The following is a 20,078-nucleotide window of genomic DNA, read 5'->3' as shown; positions in this document are numbered from 1 at the left end:
TATTTAAGAGCCAAAGAAAACTCACCAGTAATTCCTCCTGAAGCTGAGGGCTCACAGAACATATATAAAGCTGCAGTGAGCTTGGTATCAAAACACTTGAATGCAAAGGTATATGGAAAATTTCATTAAATGTCAATGGCATCTGGAACTCCATTGCTTTTGAACAGTAACTACTTGGTGTGCTGGAGTCATGTGATGGTAGGTAGACTCTAATATGTCTGAAAATGAGCAAGAGATATGTTTAAAGTCAGTGTTATGAATATTTTACATCAAAATCAGATCTGTTTTCCAACATTTTTTTTCAGCACAGAGTTCAACAAAATAAAAAAAATATGGATAAACATTAAATTATAAAGAAATGTAATTTTACTTGAATCACTCTCTGGGCTCTTTAATACTAAATAGTTTTGTACATAATTTACATGAGTCATGAGCTTCTTACACAATGTTTCACTAACACATTGTTGATTCTTTTCAATATCCTTATTGAGCTGATCAGTAGTTAAAGAATGGTGATTGTCTCATTTGCGCACAGGTATAGAAAACTTTTAAAGGGACATGAAGCTTTTAATGTAAATTAAACATTGTCTTAATATACATTGATTGATTATTATTATTTTTTTTGTTTGTTTGCTGTTAACATTTTGCTTGCCCAACACTCTCTAGAGAGGCCAACAATACATGATATAACCTAAAGTTTGCTACAAATTTACCAACTACATCATCTTATCTACCTTGACTGTGGATCAATATGAAATAAGTGTGAATGGGGCTGTGTACTACTGTAATTAATCACTGTGTAGTAAAAAATGCTGGGTTAGGTCATTTTCAGCATACGTACAGGGACATAAAACACCCTAAGACTGTAATATATAATGTTTAATTAGGCATAGTAAAATTAGCTTGTATTATACTTTCATTATTTATGAAAGTCCCCTTTCCTTTAAGTCTGAAAATTATGGATTTTCCAGTTCTGAGAACTGGAAGAACACATTGCAGACTTCATAAGCTTAAAGGGATATGAAACCCAAAATGTTTATTTCATGATTCAGATAGTGCATGCAATTTTAAACAACTTTTTAATTATCTTCTATTATCATTTTTCTTCATTCTCTTGGTATCTTTTGTTGAAAATCAGGAACATATGCTAAATAGCTGGCCCACTTCTGGAGCACTAAATGGCAGCAGTTTTGCAAGAATGTTATCCATTTCCTGCCATGTAGTGCTCCAGAAGCCTACCTAGGTATCTCTTCAAAACAGGATATCATGGGAACTAAGCAAATTTGATAATAGAAGTATTTTTTTTTTTTTTTTTTAAATGCTCTGTCTGTATCCCAAAATAACATTTTTGGCTGACATATCCCTTTAACCCTGCCACATGGATGTCCCAATATTGTCTCTGTGAACTGCAAAACAATAAACCCTTTGCTAATACGATGACAATCCTCGCCAACTGCCGTAACCAGTCTGGATTTGCTCTTCCTGATAAGGCATATGGTAAGTGCACTTGCTTAGCCTATACATCATTTTTTAATTGACAACTTTTTATTTAATTTAATTGACAACATTTTTTATTTTATTTTAGCAGTTCCCATCTTTTGATTTTTGTTCGCTGTTACTGCAATTGAGATTGAGTTACAGTGAGCGCTAATATAGGTTTTGCAGGAATAGGTACAATTTGCCTATATTATTCAGAGCAATTAAGCAACTGTCACTTCTTTAAACTTAAGGGATCAAGAAGGCTGACATCAGCAAGGCGGTAAAGGGTTTTCTTCACAATTCAACCTGAAGTGGATTTGTAGAGTGCCCGAGGGAGATAATTCTCATTGGTGATGTGGAGGATCCCAGAATAGAAGGAACAAGCTCCCAGCAAATGGAACGGCAACAATGAGTATAGGATTGACTCTACCTAGTGAATTGGATTACTTGCTCAGCAGAATGCTAAATTCTGATGTTTACACTGTAGGTGAACAGTGATAAAAGCAGCTCTGTGGTTCATAGCCTGGAGTCCTTTATCTTGAGAAATTGTTTAACTTTGATATGGTGGGTGGATATTGGCTACTGAAAAAACATTTTCAGAAAACAAGGAGTCAACACATTCAAAAACGTTCACACCATTAGTATGTTAATTTATTGCAAGACTGCAGAAAAACCTCCTAATCAAAAAGTGTTGTTTTTTTGTCAGAATCTGAGCTCCAACCTCTATAGGGAGCACAATGCATTTTACAGCAAAAACAAGTACAATGGGCCCATGTACTAAGCAGCAAAAGCTGCTCCGGAGCCCTTGCGAGGCAGGTTCTTACACTCTATGCCACCTCTGAGGTGGCGAGGATAAATCACTAAGAGCGAGCTTGACAGTGATTGACAGTCCCTTCTCTCATGCGACTGGTCGTGCGAGAGAAGTGGCGGACTTTACACGCTTACTTGAGCATGCAATGATACATACGGGCAGTGGATCCTGTTCATCCGTTGCCCATATGTAGTGAAGGTGATTGGACAACTTCTCGAGTTCAGAAGCTTATCTGCTCGCCTTTTAGTACATGGGGGTCAATAAACCAAAGTTTATTGCAATGATATTTAATTTTCATTAATCAGTTTTCAGGAAATTCATTTTTGAGCTTTAATTCTGTCCTGCTAGGGATACTTCAAGACAGGAGTTGAGAAGCGTTCTATTCCTATGTTTTCGAAACAGAACTAGAATTATGGCAAATAATATAATGACTCAGTTGTAAATTGTATGAACTAATTCTTAAACGTTTTTATACTTACATTTTGCACCCTTGTTTAACACTAAGATTGCTGACATTTTTCAGTTGCAAAACACGCACAAGAAGACATTCACTTCCACTGTCGTGCCTAAAACAATAAATGGAAATTGTAATAATATTGTTTACAATGGGATCGGAAAAATCACTTTAGATATCTGTAACAAAATCTACTTACTTTAAAAAAAAGGAAATTTATGCCTACCTGATAAATGTATTTCTTTTACGATATGACGAGTCCACGGATTTCATCCTTACTTATGGGATATCGCCTCCTGGTCAGCAGGAGGAGGCAAAGAGCACCACAGCAGAGCTGTATATATAGCTCCTCCCTTCCCTCCCACTCCAGTCATTCGACCGAAGTTAGGAAGAGAAAGGAAAAGCCAAGGTGCAGAGGTGACTGAAGTTTAACAAATATAAAGACCTGTCTTAGAAAATAACAGGGTGGGCTGTGGACTCGTCATATCGTAAAAGAAATAAATTTATCAGGTAAGCATAAATTTCCTTTTCTTTTACAAGATATGATGAGTCCACAGATTTCATCCTTACTTATGGGATACAATACCAAAGCTATAGGACACGGACGAAAGGGAGGGACAAGACAGGAACCTAAATGGAAGGCCCCACTGCTTGAAGAACCTTTCTCCCAAAAACAGCCTCGGACGAGGCAAAAGTATCAAATTTGGAAAATTTGGAAAAAGTGTGAAGAGACGACCAAGTTGCAGCCTTGCAAATCTGTTCAACAGAAGCATCATTTTTAAATGCCCATGAGGAAGCCACAGCCCTAGTAGAATGAGCTGTAATTCTTTCAGGAGGCTGCTGTCCAGCAGTCTCATATGCAAAACGGATGATACTCTTCAGCCAAAAAGAAAGAGAGGTAGCCGTAGCTTTCTGGCCCCTATGTTTTCCATGAAGATGATTGACGAAATTCTTTAGTCGCCTGCAAGTAAAACTTCAGGGCACGGACCACGTCCAAGTTATGTAACAGACGCTCCTCTTTAGAAGAAGTATTAGGACACAATGAAGGAACAATAATTTCCTGATTAATAATTTTGTTTGAAACAACCTTAGGAAGAAAACCAGGTTTGGTACATAACACTACCTTATCGGAATGAAAAATAAGGTAAGGAGAATCACATTGAATGCCGAAAGCTCAGAAACTCTTCGAGCAGAAGAAATAGCAACCAAAAATAAAACTTTCCAAGATAACAATTTAATATCTATGGAATGCATAGGTTCAAATGGAACCCCTTGAAGAACTTTAAGAACTAAATTCAAACTCCAAGGAGGAGGTCTAAACACAGACCTGATTCTAGTCAGAGCCTGATAAAAAGATTGAACATCCAGAATATCTGCCAGACATTTGTGTAGCAAAATAGATCAAGCAGAAATCTGTCTCTTTAAGGAACTTGCTGATAACCCTTTCTCCAATCCTTCTTGGACAAAAGATAAAATCCTAGGAATCCTAATCTTACTCCATGAGTAGCCCTTGGATTCGCACCAATAAAGATATTTACGCCATATCTTATGGTAAATCTTTCTAGTAACAGGCTTACGTGCCTGGATCAAGGTATCAAAGACCAAATCAGAGAACCCTCGCTTAGATAAAATCAAGCGTTCAATCTCCAAGCAGTCAGCTGCAGAGAAACTAGATTCGGATGATGGAAGGGTCCCTGAATGAAAAGGTCCTGCCTCAATGGAAGCTTCCACGGTGGCAGAGAGGACATGTCCACCAGATCGGCATACCAAGTCCTGCGAGGCCACGCAGAAGCAATAAGAATCACCAAAGCCCTCTCCTGTTTGATCTTAGCAATCACCCGGGGAAGGAGAGCAAACGGTGGAAACACATAAGCTAGGTTGAACAACCAAGGCACTGCCAAGGCATCTATCAGTTCGGCCTGAGGATCCCTGGACCTGGATCTGTATCTCGGGAGCTTGGCATTCTGACGAGATGCCATAAGATCCAACTCCGGTCTGCCCCATCTGAGAATCAGGGTGGCAAAGACCTCCGGATGGAGTTCCCATTCCCCCAGATGAAACGTCTGTCTGCTCAAAAAATCCGCTTCCCAGTTGTCCACTCCTGGGATGTAGATTGCTGACAGATAACAAGAGTGAGCCTCCTCCCACTGAATTATCTTGGATACTTCTGTCATCGCTAAGGAACTCCTTGTTCCTCCATGATTGATGTAAGCCACAGTCGTGATGTTGTCCAACTGAAATCGGATGAATTTGGCCAAAGCCAACTGAGGCCAAGCCTGAAGCGCATTGAATATTGCTCTCAACTCCAGAATATTGATTGGAAGTAGAGACTCTGACTGAGTCCACACACCCTGAGTCTTCAGGGAATTCCAGACTGCACCCCATCCTAGTAGACTGGCATCCGTTGTCACTATCACCCATGAGGGTCTGCGAAAACACGTCCCTTGGGACAGATGATCCAGCGACAACCACCAAAGAAGAGAGTCCCTTGTCTCCTGATCCAGATCTATCTGAGGAGACAAATTTGCATAATCTCCATTCCACTGTCTGAGCATGCTCAGTTGTAGAGGTCTGAGATGAAAACGAGCAAACGGAATGATGTCCATTGCCGCCACCATCAATCCAATTACCTCCATGCACTGAGCCACTGATGGCCGAGGATTGGACTGAAGGGATCTGCATGTATTCAGAATCTTTAACTTTCTGACTTCCGTCAAAAATATTTTCATGGATATAGAGTCTATTAGAGTTCCCAGGAAAGGAACCCTTGTCTGTGGAATTAGTGAACTCTTTTCTAGATTCACCTTCCACCCGTGAGTCCTTAGAAAGGATAGAACAATGTCGGTATGAGACTTTGTCAGCTGATAAGACGATGCCTGGATCAGAATATCATCCAGATAAGGCACCACTGCAATGCCCCACGGTCTGAGAACCGCCAGCAGAGACCCTAGGACCTTTGTGAAGATCCAGGGTGCCGTGGTCAGCCCAAAAGGAAGGGCCACGAACTGAAAATGTTTGTCCAGAAAGGCAAACCTCAGGAACTGGTGATGATCTCTGTGGATAGGAATATGAAGATATGCATCCTTTAAGTCCACGGTAGTCATATATTGACCCTCCTGGATCAATGGAAGAATTGTCCGAATAGTCTCCATCTTGAAGGTTGGAACTCTGAGAAACTTGTTTAGACTCTTGAGATCAGAACGTTCCCTCTTTTTTGGGAACCACAAAAAGATTTGAGTAAAACCCATGCCCCTGTTCCTGTATTGGAACGGGACAAATTACTCCCATAGTGGAGAGGTCTTTTACACAACGTAAGAACGCCTCTCTTTTTATCTGGTCTACAGACAATCGTGAAAGAAGAAACCTTCCCCTTGGGAAGGAATTTTTGAACTCCAACTGATACCCTTGAGACACGATTTCTAGTGTCCAGGGATCCTGAACATCTCTTATCCAAGCCTGGACAAAGAGAGAAAGTCTGCCCCCTACTAGATCCGGTCCCGGATCGGGGGACGCCCCTTCATGCTGTCTTGGGAGCAGCAGCGGGCTTCTTGGGTTGTTTACCCTTGTTCCAAGCCTGGTTGGGTCTCCAGGTGGGCTTGGCTTCAGAATAATTCCCTTCCTGTTTAGAAGAAGAGGGAGGGGGGACTCCTTTGAAATTACGAAAGGAACGAAAATTACTCTGTCATCCCCTTTGCTTAAATGTTTTGTCTTGAGGGAGGAGATGACCCATACCTCCCGTAATATCAGAAATGAGTTCTTTCAAATCAGGCCTGAATAGGGTCTTTCCCTTGAAAGGAATAGCCAAAAGCTTGGATTTAGAGGACACATCCACAGACCAAGATTTTAACCATAAAGCTCTTTGCGTTAAGATGGAGAATCCCAAACTCTTAGCCGCTAATTTGGTGATCTGAAAGGAAGTATCCTTAATAAAAGAATTCGCCAGCTTAAGGGCCTTAATTCTGTCCTGTATTTCCTCTAAAGAGGTCTCAGTTCTAAGAGACTCTTCTAGAGCGTCAAACCAAAAAGCAGCCGTAATCGTGACTGTTACAATGCAGGCCGCCGGTTGCAATAAAAACCCTTGATGAACATAGAGTTCTTTGAGAAGACCCTCAAACTTCCTATCCATGGGGTCTTTGAAAGCACAACTGTCCTCAATAGGAATAGTTGTACGCTTCGCCAGGGTAGAAATAGCTCCCTCCAAGGGACCATCTGCCAAGAGTCCCGAATGGTGTCAGCTATAGGGTACATTTTCTTAAAAATAGGGGAAGGGGAGAACGGGATACCTGGTCTTTCCCATTCCCTTGTAATAATTTCCTAAATTCTCTTAGGAACCGGAAAAACATCGGAATAAGAAGGGACCTCTAAGTATTTGTCCATCTTACTCAATTTCTCTGGTGGGACCAGAATAGAGTCACAGTTGTCCAGAGTCACCAAGAAGTCTCACAGCAAGAGGCAGAGGTGTTCAAGCTTAAATCTGAAGGACATGACGTCCGAATCTGTCGGGGGCAATGCACTTCCTGAGTCAGACAGTTCCCCCTCAGACAGGGCCTCCCTACCCCCCAATTCAGAGCCCTGGGAGGGTACATCAGAGATAGCCATCAAAGCATCAGAAGTCGCAGGGACCACATGGGTCTCTGTCCTACTGCGTTTGCCTTGTAAAACTGGCAACTTAGATAAAACTTCTGTAAGAGTGGATGACATAACTGCAGCCATATCCTGCAGAGTGAATGAAGTGGACGCAGTTGAAGAACACGGCATCGCCTGAGCGGGCGTTAAAGGTTGTGACGCTTGGGGAGAAAGATGCGGCATACCCTGAGTCTCATCAGGCTGAGAAACATCCTTAGATACACTTGCATTAAAGAAAATTTGTTCTTTAAACTGTAAAGCCCTCTCAGTACATAAGGGTCAAAAAGGGATAGGGGGTTCCACATTGGCATCTAAACACATAGAACATGTACTTTCCTGAAGGTCAGCCATGATAAACAAACCAGCAATAGCAATATTGGTCGTTTTAATGTGATTAAAAACAAACACTTTTAGAAATGTTGTTGTAAAACGATGTATTGTGCCTTTAAAAAATAAAGCCGTATAGTTTTTTACTGCTCCGCAATAAACATGTACTAACAAGGAGCATGTTGTCCGTTATTCTGTACAGTCAAATTGTGTATAATTAAACACTAGCACCTAGCAGAGCTGTTTAGCCTACCTGCCCCCACGAGTTCTGAATAGACCTCCGTGAACGGCGCTCCTAAGACCGCTTGAGAGATTACTAATACAAGCTGTCTTAGGCCACACCGGAGCTCTGAGAACCTCTCACTCAACAGTCAGGATCCGGATAGCAAATGCACGTCTGAGCGCACGAAACGCTAAGCCCCGCCCATTGTGGGCAGAATTAAGTCCCCGGCCTTGATTAACATTGTCATAAGAACCGCATGGGAATAAAAATGTCGGAATTACCAATTTTGCCGAAGCCATGCAAATAATAAGTTAAGAGATGCCAATGTGCCCCCACAAAACACACTCTCTTGTTCCAACCATTAAATCATCAAAAGTTAATGCAGAACACTTACCTGCCACAATCTCCCTGCGTCAAGCCCCAGAACACATCCACCTGATTAAACCTTTATTAGGGTCCTGATAGCACCTGCTGAACTTCACCTAATAAAGAGGGGATACCCATGCACACACTCTTACCCTGTGCAAATTGATTACCCCTTCCCGGTATAGGGAATAAGTGCCAGTCTGTTCTGAGATACTACAGTCTCCCCAGAAGTAAATGACTGTACATACCTTAATACTGAACTGTGTGCAACCCACACAATGAAGATGTTCTTTTCCTCACCTCCAGCAGATCTGTGTGGACAAACAGGGTCTTAGATAATATCTGCTAAGACCATCAGCAGGGCAGCAAACAATATGTGAGTCGCTTGAATTAGAATGAAAGTCTCCCCAGTCCATTGCTTAAAGCCTGAAGCTCCAGCCCTGAGAAAAATAGCACACACTGGTACCATTTAAAAATAATAAACTCTTGATTGAAGAATCTAAACTAACACCTCACTTTACCTCTTCCTATCACTAACACAGGCAAAGAGAATGACTGGAGTGGGAGGGAAGGGAGGAGCTATATATACAGCTCTGTTGTGGTGCTCTTTGCCTCCTCCTGCTGACCAGAAGGCGATATCTCATAAGTAAGGATGAAATCTGTGGACTCGTCATATCTTGTAAAAGAAATATTGATATCAAACAGAATATATTTTTAATCAAACAATCAATTGTTGTTCAAATAAATATGCAGTGTAATCAACAAAATACTAAATTTAAAATGAATTTAGAGCCCCTTTTATACAGTTTAATGAATGCAGCACCCAGCAGTACACTTACGGCTAGATTTAGAGTTTGGCATTAGCCGTCAAAACCAGCGTTAGAGGCTCCTAACGCTGGTTTTGGGCTACCGCTGGTATTTAGAGTCTTGTAGGTAAGGGTCTAATGCTCACTTTCCAGCCGCGACTTTTCAATACTGCAGATCCCCCTACACCATTTGCGTATCCTATCTTTTCAATGGGATCTTTCTAACGCTGGTATTTAGAGTATTGGCTGAAGTGAGCGTTAGAAATCTAACGACAAGACTCCAGCCGCAGAAAAAAGTCAGGAGTTAAGAGCTTTCTGGGCTAACGCCGGTTTATAAAGCTCTTAACTACTGTGCTCTAAAGTACACTAACACCCATAAACTACCTATGTACCCCTAAACCGAGGCCCCCCCACATCGCCGCCAATCTATTAAAATTTTTTAACCCCTAATCTGCCGACCGCACACCGCCGCCACCTACGTTATCCCTATGTACCCCTAATCTGCTGCCCCTAACACCGCCGACCCCTATATTATATTTATTAACCCCTAATCTGCTGCCCCCAACGTCGCCGCCACCTACCTACACTTATTAACCCCTAATCTGCCGACCGGACCTCACCACTACTATAATAAATGTATTAACCCCTAATCCGCCTCACTCCCGCCTCACTAACCCTATAATAAATAGTATTAACCCCTTATCTGCCCTCCCTAACATCGCCGACACCTAACTTCAAGTATTAACCCCTAATCTGACGATCGGACCTCACCGCTTCTCTAATAAATGTATTAACCCCTAAAGCTAAGTCTAACCTTAACCCTAACACCCCCCTAAATTAAATATAATTTAAATCTAACTAAATAAATTAACTCTTATTAAATAAATTATTCCTATTTAAAGCTAAATACTTACCTGTAAAATAAACCCTAATATAGCTACAATATAAATTATAATTATATTGTAGCTATTTTAGGATTAATATTTATTTTACAGGCAACTTTGTATTTATTTTAACCAGGTACAATAGCTATTAAATAGTTATTAACTATTTAATAGCTACCTAGTTAAAATAATTACAAAATTACCTGTAAAATAAATCCTAACCTAAGTTACAATTAAACCTAACAATACCTAAGTTACAATTGAATCTAACACTACACTATCAATAAATTAATTAAATAAAATACCTACCATTAAATCTAACACTACACTATCAATAAATTAATTACATGAAATACCTACAAATAAATACAATTAAATAAACTAAATAAAGTACAAAAAATAAAAAAAAGCTAAGTTACAAAAAATAAAAAAATTAATTACAAACATAATAAAAATATTACAACAATTTTAAGATAATTACACCTACTCTAAGCCCCCTAATAAAATAACAAAGCCCCCTAAAATAAAAAAATCCCCTACCCTATTCTAAAATTAAAATAGAAAAGCTCTTTTACCTTACCAGCCCTTAAAAGGGCCTTTTGCGGGGCATACCCCAAAGAATTCAGCTCTTTTGCCTGTAAAAAAAAACATACAATAACCCCCCCAACATTACAACCCACCACCCATATACCCCTAATCTAACCCAAACCCCCCTTAAATAAACCTAACACTAAGCCCCTGAAGATCTTCCTACCTTGTCTTCACCATGCCAGGTATCACCGATCGTTCCAGGCTCCAAAGTCTTCATCCAAGCCCAAGCGGGGGCTGGAGTTCCATCATCCGGCTGAAGTCTTCTATCAAGCGGCAACAAGAAGTCCAGAAGAGGCTCCAAAGTCTTCATCCTATCCGGGCAGAAGAGGAGATCCGGACCGGCAACCATCTTCATCCAAGCGGCATCTTCTATCTTCATCCGATGACTAGCGGCTCCATCTTGAAGACCTCCAGCGTGGATCCATCCTCTTCTTCCGACGTCCTAAGTCCGAATGAAGGTTCCTTTAAATGACGTCATCCAAGATGTCGTGCCTCGAATTCCGATTGGCTGATAGGATTCTATCAGCCAATCGGAATTAAGGTAGGGAAAATCTGATTGGCTGATTGAATCAGCCAATCAGATTGAGCTCGCATTCTATTGGCTGTTCCGATCAGCCAATAGAATGCGAGCTCAATCTGATTGGATCAGCCAATCAGATTTTTCCTACCTTAATTACGATTGGCCTATCAGCCAATCGAAATTCGAGGGAAGCCATCTTGGATGACGTCATTTAAAGGAACCTTCATTCGGACTTAGGACATCGGAAGAAGAGGATGGATCTGCGCTGGAGGTCTTCAAGATGGAGCCGCTCGTCATCGGATGAAGAAAGCAGATGCCACTTGGATCAAGATGGTTGCCGGTCCGGATCTCCTCTTCTGCCCGGATAGGATGAAGATTTTGGAGCCTGTTCTGGACTTCTTCTTGCCGCATGATAGAAGACTTCAGCCGGATGATGGATCTCCAGCCCCCGCTTGGGCTTGAATGAAGACTTCGGAGCCTGGAACGATCGGTGATACCTGGCATGGTGAAGACAAGGTAGGAAGATCTTCAGGGGCTTAGTGTTAGGTTTATTTAAGGGGGGTTTGGGTTAGATTAGGGGTATGTGGGTGGTGGGTTGTAATGTTGGGGGGGGCATTGTATGTTTTTTTTTACAGGCAAAAGAGCTGAATTCTTTGGGGTATGCCCCGCAAAAGGCCCTTTTAAGGGCTGGTAAGGTAAAAGAGCTTTTCTATTTTAATTTTAGAATAGGGTAGGGCATTTTTTTATTTTGGGGGGCTTTGTTATTTTATTAGGGGGCTTAGAGTAGGTGTAATTAGCTTAAAATTGTTGTAATATTTTTATTATGTTAGTAATTAATTTTTTTATTTTTTGTAACTTAGCTTTTTTTATTTTTTTGTACTTTAGTTAGTTTATTTAATTGTATTTATTTGTAGGTATTTCATGTAATTAATTTATTGATAGTGTAGTGTTAGATTCAATTGTAACTTAGGTATTGTTAGGTTTAATTGTAACTTAGGTTAGGATTTATTTTACAGGTAATTTTGTAATTATTTTAACTAGGTAGCTATTAAATAGTTATTAACTATTTAATAGCTATTGTACCTAGTTAAAATAAATACAAAGTTGCCTGTAAAATAAATATTAATCCTAAAATAGCTACAATATAATTATAATTTATATTGTAGCTATATTAGGGTTTATTTTACAGGTAAGTATTTAGCTTTAAATAGGAATCATTTATTTAATAAGAGTTAATTTATTTCGTTAGATTTAAATTATATTTAATTTAGGGGGGTGTTAGTGTTAGGGTTAGACTTAGCTTTAGGGGTTAATACATTTATTAGAGTAGCTGTGAGGTCCGGTCGGCAGATTATTGGTTAATACTTGAAGTTAGGTGTCAGCAATGTTAGGGAGGGCAGATTAGGGGTTAATATTATTTATTATAGGGTTAGTGAGGCGGATTAGGGGTTAATACATTTATTATAGTAGCGGTGAGGTCCGGTTGGCAGATTAGGGGTTAATTATTGTAGGTAGCTGGCGGCGACGTTGTGGGGGGCAGATTAGGGGTTAATAAATATAATATAGGGGTCATCAGTGTTAGGGGCAGCAGATTAGGGGTACATAGGTATAATGTAGGTTGTGGAGGTGTACGGAGCAGCAGATTAGGGGTTAAAAAAATATGCAGGGGTCAGCGATAGCGGGGGCGGAAGATTAGGGGTTAATAAGTGTAAGGTTAGGGGTGTTTAGACTCGGGGTACATGTTAGGGTGTTAGGTGCAGACTTAGGAAGTGTTTCCCCATAGGAAACAATGGGGCTGCGTTAAGAGCTGAACGCTGCTTTTTTGCAGGTGTTAGGTTTTTTTTCAGCTCAAACTGCCCCATTTTTTTCTATGGGGGAATCGTGCACGAGCACGTTTTTTAAGCTGGCCGCGTCCGTAAGCACCGCTGGTATTGAGAGTTGCAATGGCGGTAAATATGCCATACCCTCCCTTTTTGGAACCTAACGCAGCCCTTCTGTGAACTCTAAATACCAGCGGTATTTAAAAGGTGCGGGAGACAAAAAGCCAGCGTTATCTACGCGGGTCGTTACCGACAAAACTCTAAATCTAACCGATATGATTGCTCATCCAGGTGTGAAAACTTGTGCCCATAATATTACTAAACTTAGAAGGTCTTTCTGAATAGGGTAACATATTTTAACAGGTAATGTCACACTACATGTGTCAAAATGTAAACAATAAGGAAGTGAGTGAATTATTTAACACTCACTCCACTACTCAGATATTACTAGAATAGAATCAATTAGAAGAGGAGGAGGGCTCAATCCTGACATTGATGCCTCCCACCTGCATCTTGATTAGCTAATTACTTTTAGGGGTCTTAGGAAATAGGGTTTTGCACAGGTATCAGCTTAGAATGGTTATGAAGGGGGGTTGCTTATGTGCAAATGGGTAGAGGCATATGGCTTTAGCTTACATAGTGGGTGAAGGTTGTCGTATAAGTTTAGTGCTGAGGAAGAGGGCTGTGGTACATTTTTAATATTGGTAGTGGACCTGCAGTGGGGTCCAATGTGATAACAGTAGTTGGTCAGGTCACTGCAGACAGAGCTAATAGTAGTTTAAGTGGTTTGACGAGAGATTAACTGCAGTGGGTGACAGTACAGTTAAGATTAATACCATTGGGGTTCTGGTGCAGTAAAAGGTAAATTAAATAGTAGCTGGCAAGGAATTAGGGGATCCATGAGGTTGAGGGGGGTCCCAGTGACCGTAGCTTGCAGGGGTCAAAAGAGCAGTAGCAGGTGGTCCCTTCTAGCTGACATAAGAAGATGATATTAGTTATACACAAATAGTGGACTGTCCCAAAACTGTAGTAAGGGGATTGTGAAAAAGATGCAAAAATTGAGTGGTTATTAAAATCTGCTTGCCGGTATATTTTTTTTATAGAGGTTTGATTATAATCTTGCTCTTAGTATTTTATTCAAGGTTTGTGTTTTATACTTTGCGGTTAGTGCAGTGGTAAAATGCTTTGATCTATCCAGCAAAATCTATATAACATCTAATTCTTTTAGCTCAATATGTACTCTACAAAAGAAAAAAGTTCCACTTTACTAAGCTTTTACTAAACTTACACTACACCAACATATACTTGAGGTTCTTCATTTTTGGCTGAATTCTTACACATAGCATCTTCAGTATTTTCACTCCTGTGGAAAACAATAGAATATTTATTACAGCTACATTTTCTATGAGTTTTAACTTTACATTTCTATGTTTTTATACATTTATATTATGTATATATTGGTTAGTCTGATCTTTTCATGTCTTAAAACCAACTTGTTCCAATTTGTGACTAATATGGTAATTTAAATTTGTATAAAACAAACAAAAAACGTTTTATAAATTCTGTATTGTTTTGAATTATTTATTACATTTCACTGTTGATAACACGCCATTAAAAGGGCACTAAACCCATTTTATTTTGTAAGTTACCTTAAAGGGACAGTATACACCAATTTCCATATAACTGCATGTAATAGACACTACTATAAAGAATAATATGCACAGATACCGATATAAAAATCCAATATAAAACCATTTAAAAACTTACGTAGAAGCTTCCAGTTTAGCTCTGTTTAAAAGGTTTGCTGGAACACCCACTGCAGGTGGGAAATAGACACTCCCCCCTCCCCCTTCCTCTGCATATGAAAAGACCATTTACACAAACATAAGCAAGCAGGAGTAGGTATCGGTCGGAATTCTCCTAAAACTTTTGGGCTTGGTTAGGAGTCTGAAAATCAGAGCAATTTTATTTAAAAATAAGAAAAACTATCTATTTTTAAAACAAAAAAACTGTACGGGCTATATAAATGGATCATCTACAAAACATTTATGCAAATAAAAATCTGGTGTATAATATCCCTTTAACGCTTGCAATGTAAGCATACTATCTTACTAGATAAGCCAAACTGCAATAATTTACTGCATTTATCCCCATGGCTACCTGTCGTTCATAACCCCAGGATTTTTTATTTTTTTTTAAACATGACCAGTAGGGCAGTACTACCAATTAGTTTGCTTATAATACAGAGCAAACACTGCATCAATTTCTTAGAGGGTACTCTACATTTTCAGTGGTGTATATAGTATGATTGATTTTCAGAAAGTAGCCTGGAGCTATGGGTGGCCGGTAGAATACGCATGCCATAAGCAATCTTGGGGGGTTATAATATAGTAAATGATTGTGGTTTGGCCTTTCTAGGGCTATATTATGAGTGGCACGTGAGCAATATCAAGTTTTCCTTGCATTTTGTGCAATGGAAATTGCATGCATATTACAAGTTGAAAGTAAACTATTTTATCCAAGTACAATTACGATTTATGCTAGTTGGGTTAGTGTGGCTTGAGTGCTCATGTAAAGTGTAGGAACACAAAAAAGTTAAATTAAACACAACATAAATACACTTAAAAGTACCGTTGCACTCATATACACACTATGGGCTTGATTGATCAATCATTTGGGGAAATCTCCTTTCTGTTATCCTATCAGTTCTCCGCAGCCTGCCTTTCGGGAGGTGCACCTTTGCGCCTGAATTTATCATACAAATTTTGTTTTTTTTCTTTGTGCTTCTCTGTAGAAGAGCTGAGGTGAACTAAATATACATTTCTAAGGTGGTATTAGTATCTGTGCCTTATTTATCACTGAAAATAAGCAAATATTCTCCATATAAGTCATATATAAGCCAATAAAATATTTATACAGCCCCTCTAGTAGCTTTGTTAACACCCCTCTTCAACAAACTGACAAGTAAGAAAATAGATCTACATTTTCATTGTTTTTGTGCTTCAATTTTAGCGCTTCTTTTATATATTATTTTTATGCCCCAATAAGTATAATTTTTGTGCTCTGTTATATTTTATGTTGGTACTCCTTTTTATATTTTTTTATCACCCCAATATAAATTATTATTATTGTGCTCCAATAAACATTATTATTGTGCTTTGTTATAGATCATTTTTGCACCTTGTAGAGTCCTTTTTTTGTAACATTGCTTCTACAACTGGTAGAGAATAGATTTATAATGCTGTTCTCCACTGTAGCTATGCAGAATTTAATGCAGGAAGTTGCAGGGGAACTTTCAGTCCTCTATGGGCTCGAATCACCATGCTACGGTGGACAGGGGGCGGACATTTGCACCCCTGTCAGCCGCAGCTCGCCTCTGGCGGACAGAATTCCGCTGGAGGAATTTAACATTGCACACAAGCGCTATTTTGCACTCGCATGCAATGCTGCCCTGGACGATTCCGGGAAGATTGAAATTCTCCATCTAAGAGGTAGAGAAGAGGATAGGAAGCAGCGGCGCTTGATAAATACTGACTGCAGGTTCTCTTGTGAGACTTTATAAATCCAGCCCTACAGGAGAATGTCAATGATACATTTGTAACTAGGAGAATTAATGAGGAGAACTATATGAAATACAACTGAAAGGATCTAATGTAACCCTTTCTTGGAAGAACATGTTCTCCAAGGAGAATGGGAACAGAGTAGGAGCATTTTACAGTCGAACTTGCCCAATTTTAGGTGCATTTTTTAATGATAAATAGGGAAATTATTTCTCATAAGAACTTTTAGAAGAAAAAAAGAGGAGAATATGAATGATAAAACGAGCCCTATCTGATTAAAAAAACAAAGTTATAAGGGCTTAAAGATATATATGGTATAAGGTATTTGAAAAAAGGGCTGCAAAGGGCTTTAACATACATATGCATACATAGACAGTCACATGTCTATGCATACATATGTATATATGTGTGTACAAATGTATTTATGTGTTTTACTGTATATTTACTGAGCAAATTTCACATTCCAATGTTCCTCACTTACAGGATAATATAATTTTCATTGTAAATATATATATATATATATACACAGTGGATATAAAAAGTCTACACAACCCTGTTAAAATGTCATGTTTCTGTGATGTAAAAAAATGAGACAAAGATAAATCATTTCAGAACTTTTTCCACCTTTAATGTGACCTATAAACTGTACAACTCAATCGAAAAACAAACTGAAATCTTTTAGGTGGAGGGAAGTAAAAATAAAAAAACTAAAATAATATGGTTGCATAAGTGTGCACACCCGTATTTTATTACAGCACTCAGTCTTTTTGGGTATGAGTCTATCAGCATGGCAGATCTTGACTTGGCAAGATTTGCCCAGTCTTCTTTGCAAAAACACTCCAAATCTGTCAGATTGCGAGGGTATCTCCTGTGCACAGCCCTCTTAAGATCACCCCACAGATTTTCGATTGGATTCAGGTCTGGGCTCTGGCTGGGCCATTCCAATACTTTAATCTTCTTCTGGTGAAGCCATTCCTTTGTAGATTTGGATGTATGCTTTCGGTCATTGTCATAATGAAAGATGAAGTTCCTCTTCATGTTCAGCTTTCTAGCAGAAGCATGAAGGTTTTGTGCCAATATAGTTTGGTATTTGGAACTGTTCATAATTCCCTCCACCTTGACTAAGGGCCCAGTTCCAGCTGACGAAAAACAGCCCCAAAGCATGATGCTGCCACCACATGCTTCACTGTGGGTATGGTGTTCTTTTGGTGATGTGCAGTGTTGTTTTTGTGCCAGACATATCTTTTGGAAATATGGCCAAAAATTTCAACCATGGTTTCATCAGATCATAACACCTTTTCACACATGCTTTTGGGAGACTTCAGATGTGTTTTTGCAAAATTTAGCCAGGCTTAGATGTTTTTCTTGGTAAGAAAAGGCTTCCGTCTTGCCACTCTACCCCAGCCCAGACATATGAAGAATACGGGAGATTGTTGTCACATGTACCACACAGCCAGTACTTGCCAGATATTTGTCAGGGTGCCAGGAATCAGACTGAGACGAGAAGCACAAAAAATTATCAGACCATTATTAATAACAAAAAAAATAAGAAAAAGTCCACAAGTCAAATAACAAGCCAGGAATCAAAACCAGAGCTGGTAGTCAGACGAGTCAAGTCAGTAGCCAAAGTGAGTAGTCAGACGAGCCAGAATTAGGAACAAGGAAAACAGCAGAGTCAGGAACAAGCTAGGGATCAGGAACCAGGAGGGACGTCAGACAGCCAGGTAATACACAGGAGCTCTCACAAACAGGTCTGAGACAACACAAGGGCAAAGCATACTGAACAGAGGCCCTTTAAATAATAAGTGATGACATCACAATTCTGAGACTGCATCCTGTCTCACACGGATGATGTACACCAGTCTGGCTATAAAAGGAAGTGCAGGAAATAAGCAGCATCACACAATATGCACCAGAGTCAGCAAGAGGAGTAAAATGGCTGCCAGCAGCACATGGCAAACACAGCAGGGAAAAAACCCTGACAGTACCCTCCCCTCAATGATTCCTCCCCCACGGAAGGACAAAAGGCTTATTGGGGAAATGGGCATGAATGGCATGGAGGAGGGAGCATGAACATCAGAGGAGGGAACCCAAGAACGCTCCTCAGGACCATAGCCCCTCCAGTGAACCAAATACTGTACGCGACTCCTGGACATACGAGAGTCAATAATGCTGCTGACGTCATACTCCTCATGGTTGTCAACAAAGATAGGACGGGGACGAGGCAACACAGTGGTAAACTGATTACAAATCAATGGTTTCAAGAGGGAGACATGAAAAACATTGGAGATGTGCATTGCAGGAGGAAGGTCAAGAGCGTAGGCCACAGGATTGACCTGTCGGAGTATTCGAAAAGGACCAATATAAAGGGGAGCCAGTTTATTGGAAGGCACATGAAGGTTCAAGTTGCGGGAGGAAAGCCAAACTCTCTCACCAACCTGGTAGAAAGGCGTGGGCAGACGCCTACAATCAGCCTGGAACATTTGGCACTGCATAGAACGATGAAGACAATCCTGAATCTGCACCCACGTGGAATGGAGTTGCCGGAGATGCTCCCCCAAAGCCGGAATACTCTGAGACATGAATGAATCGGGCATCAAGGATGGTTGAAACCCATAATTCGCCATGAACAGGGATAACTTGGAGGAAGCATTAATAGCACTATTATGAGCAAACTCTGCCCAAGGTAACAGTTCAGACCAATTATTGTGGTGATCTGAGACATAGCAATGGAGGAACTGTTCCAGAGCTTGATTAGACCGTTCCGCAGCCCCATTGGATTGAGGGGGATATGCCGAGGAGAAGGAAAGCTGGATCCCCATTTGAGCACAAAAGGAACGCCAAAATCTGGAGACAAAACTGGCTACCCCAATCCAACACTATCTCCTTGGGTAACCCATGTAAATGGAAGACCTCCTAGGCAAAAATTGAAGCAAGCTCCTGAGCGGTAGACAACTTCTTCAAGGGAATGCAATGTGACATTTTAGAAAAACAGTCAACCACCATAAGGATAACAGTATTGCCATTGGAAACAGGGAGCTTGACAGTTAAGTCCATGGAAAGATGTGTCCAAGGATGCTCACCATTAGCAATAGGTTGAAGAAGACCCACAGGAAGACGTTGAGCAGTCTTAGTCTGTGCACAAACTGAGCAGGAGGCAACATACGCAGCAACATCAGAACGAAGAGCTGGCTACCAGAATTGTTGAGTGACAGACAAAATCATTTGGCTCTTGCCTGGGTGACCTGCGGCTTTAGGATAGTTGTAAGGGTGCAAAAGTTTAGTTTGAAGATTCTCAGGAACAAAACACTTACCACTAGGTTTCTCAGGAGGTGCATTGGTTTGTGCAGCCAGGATCTCCTACCCCAAGGGAGAAGTCAAATTAGTAAGTATGGTAGCAAAAATATGATCAGGAGGTATAACTAAAGTAGGTACAGACTCCTCCTTGGGCAGAGGCGAAAATTGTCGAGAGAGGGCATCAGCCCTAACATTCTTCTACCAGGCAGGTAGGAAACCACATAATTAAACCAAGACAAAAATAGCGCCCATCTGGCCTGTCGGTGCAACAAACGTTTTGCTTCAGATAGATAAGTTAAATTCTTGTGGTCAGT

The 20,078-nt window shown here is 40.2% G+C and overlaps 1 protein-coding gene across 1 annotated transcript in view; it reads right to left on the bottom strand.

Moving 5' to 3' along the window:
- WWC3 (WWC family member 3) overlaps window positions 1-20,078 on the bottom strand; it is a 515,363-nt gene that overhangs the window by 42,166 nt on the left and 453,119 nt on the right. The window contains exons 14-16 of the mRNA XM_053705277.1: window positions 14,196-14,270; window positions 2,770-2,856; window positions 26-218 (exon numbers count right to left, since the gene is read on the bottom strand). Of these exons, the coding sequence (XP_053561252.1) occupies window positions 26-218; window positions 2,770-2,856; window positions 14,196-14,270 (355 nt within the window). The remainder of the gene's footprint in view (window positions 1-25; window positions 219-2,769; window positions 2,857-14,195; window positions 14,271-20,078) is intronic.

This window comes from Bombina bombina, chromosome 3 (assembly GCF_027579735.1).
Source record: "Bombina bombina isolate aBomBom1 chromosome 3, aBomBom1.pri, whole genome shotgun sequence".
In the NCBI taxonomy this organism is placed as follows: domain Eukaryota; kingdom Metazoa; phylum Chordata; class Amphibia; order Anura; family Bombinatoridae; genus Bombina; species Bombina bombina.
The sequence above is the reverse complement of the archived record's forward strand: the minus strand, read 5'-3'. Positions and strand labels throughout refer to the sequence as shown.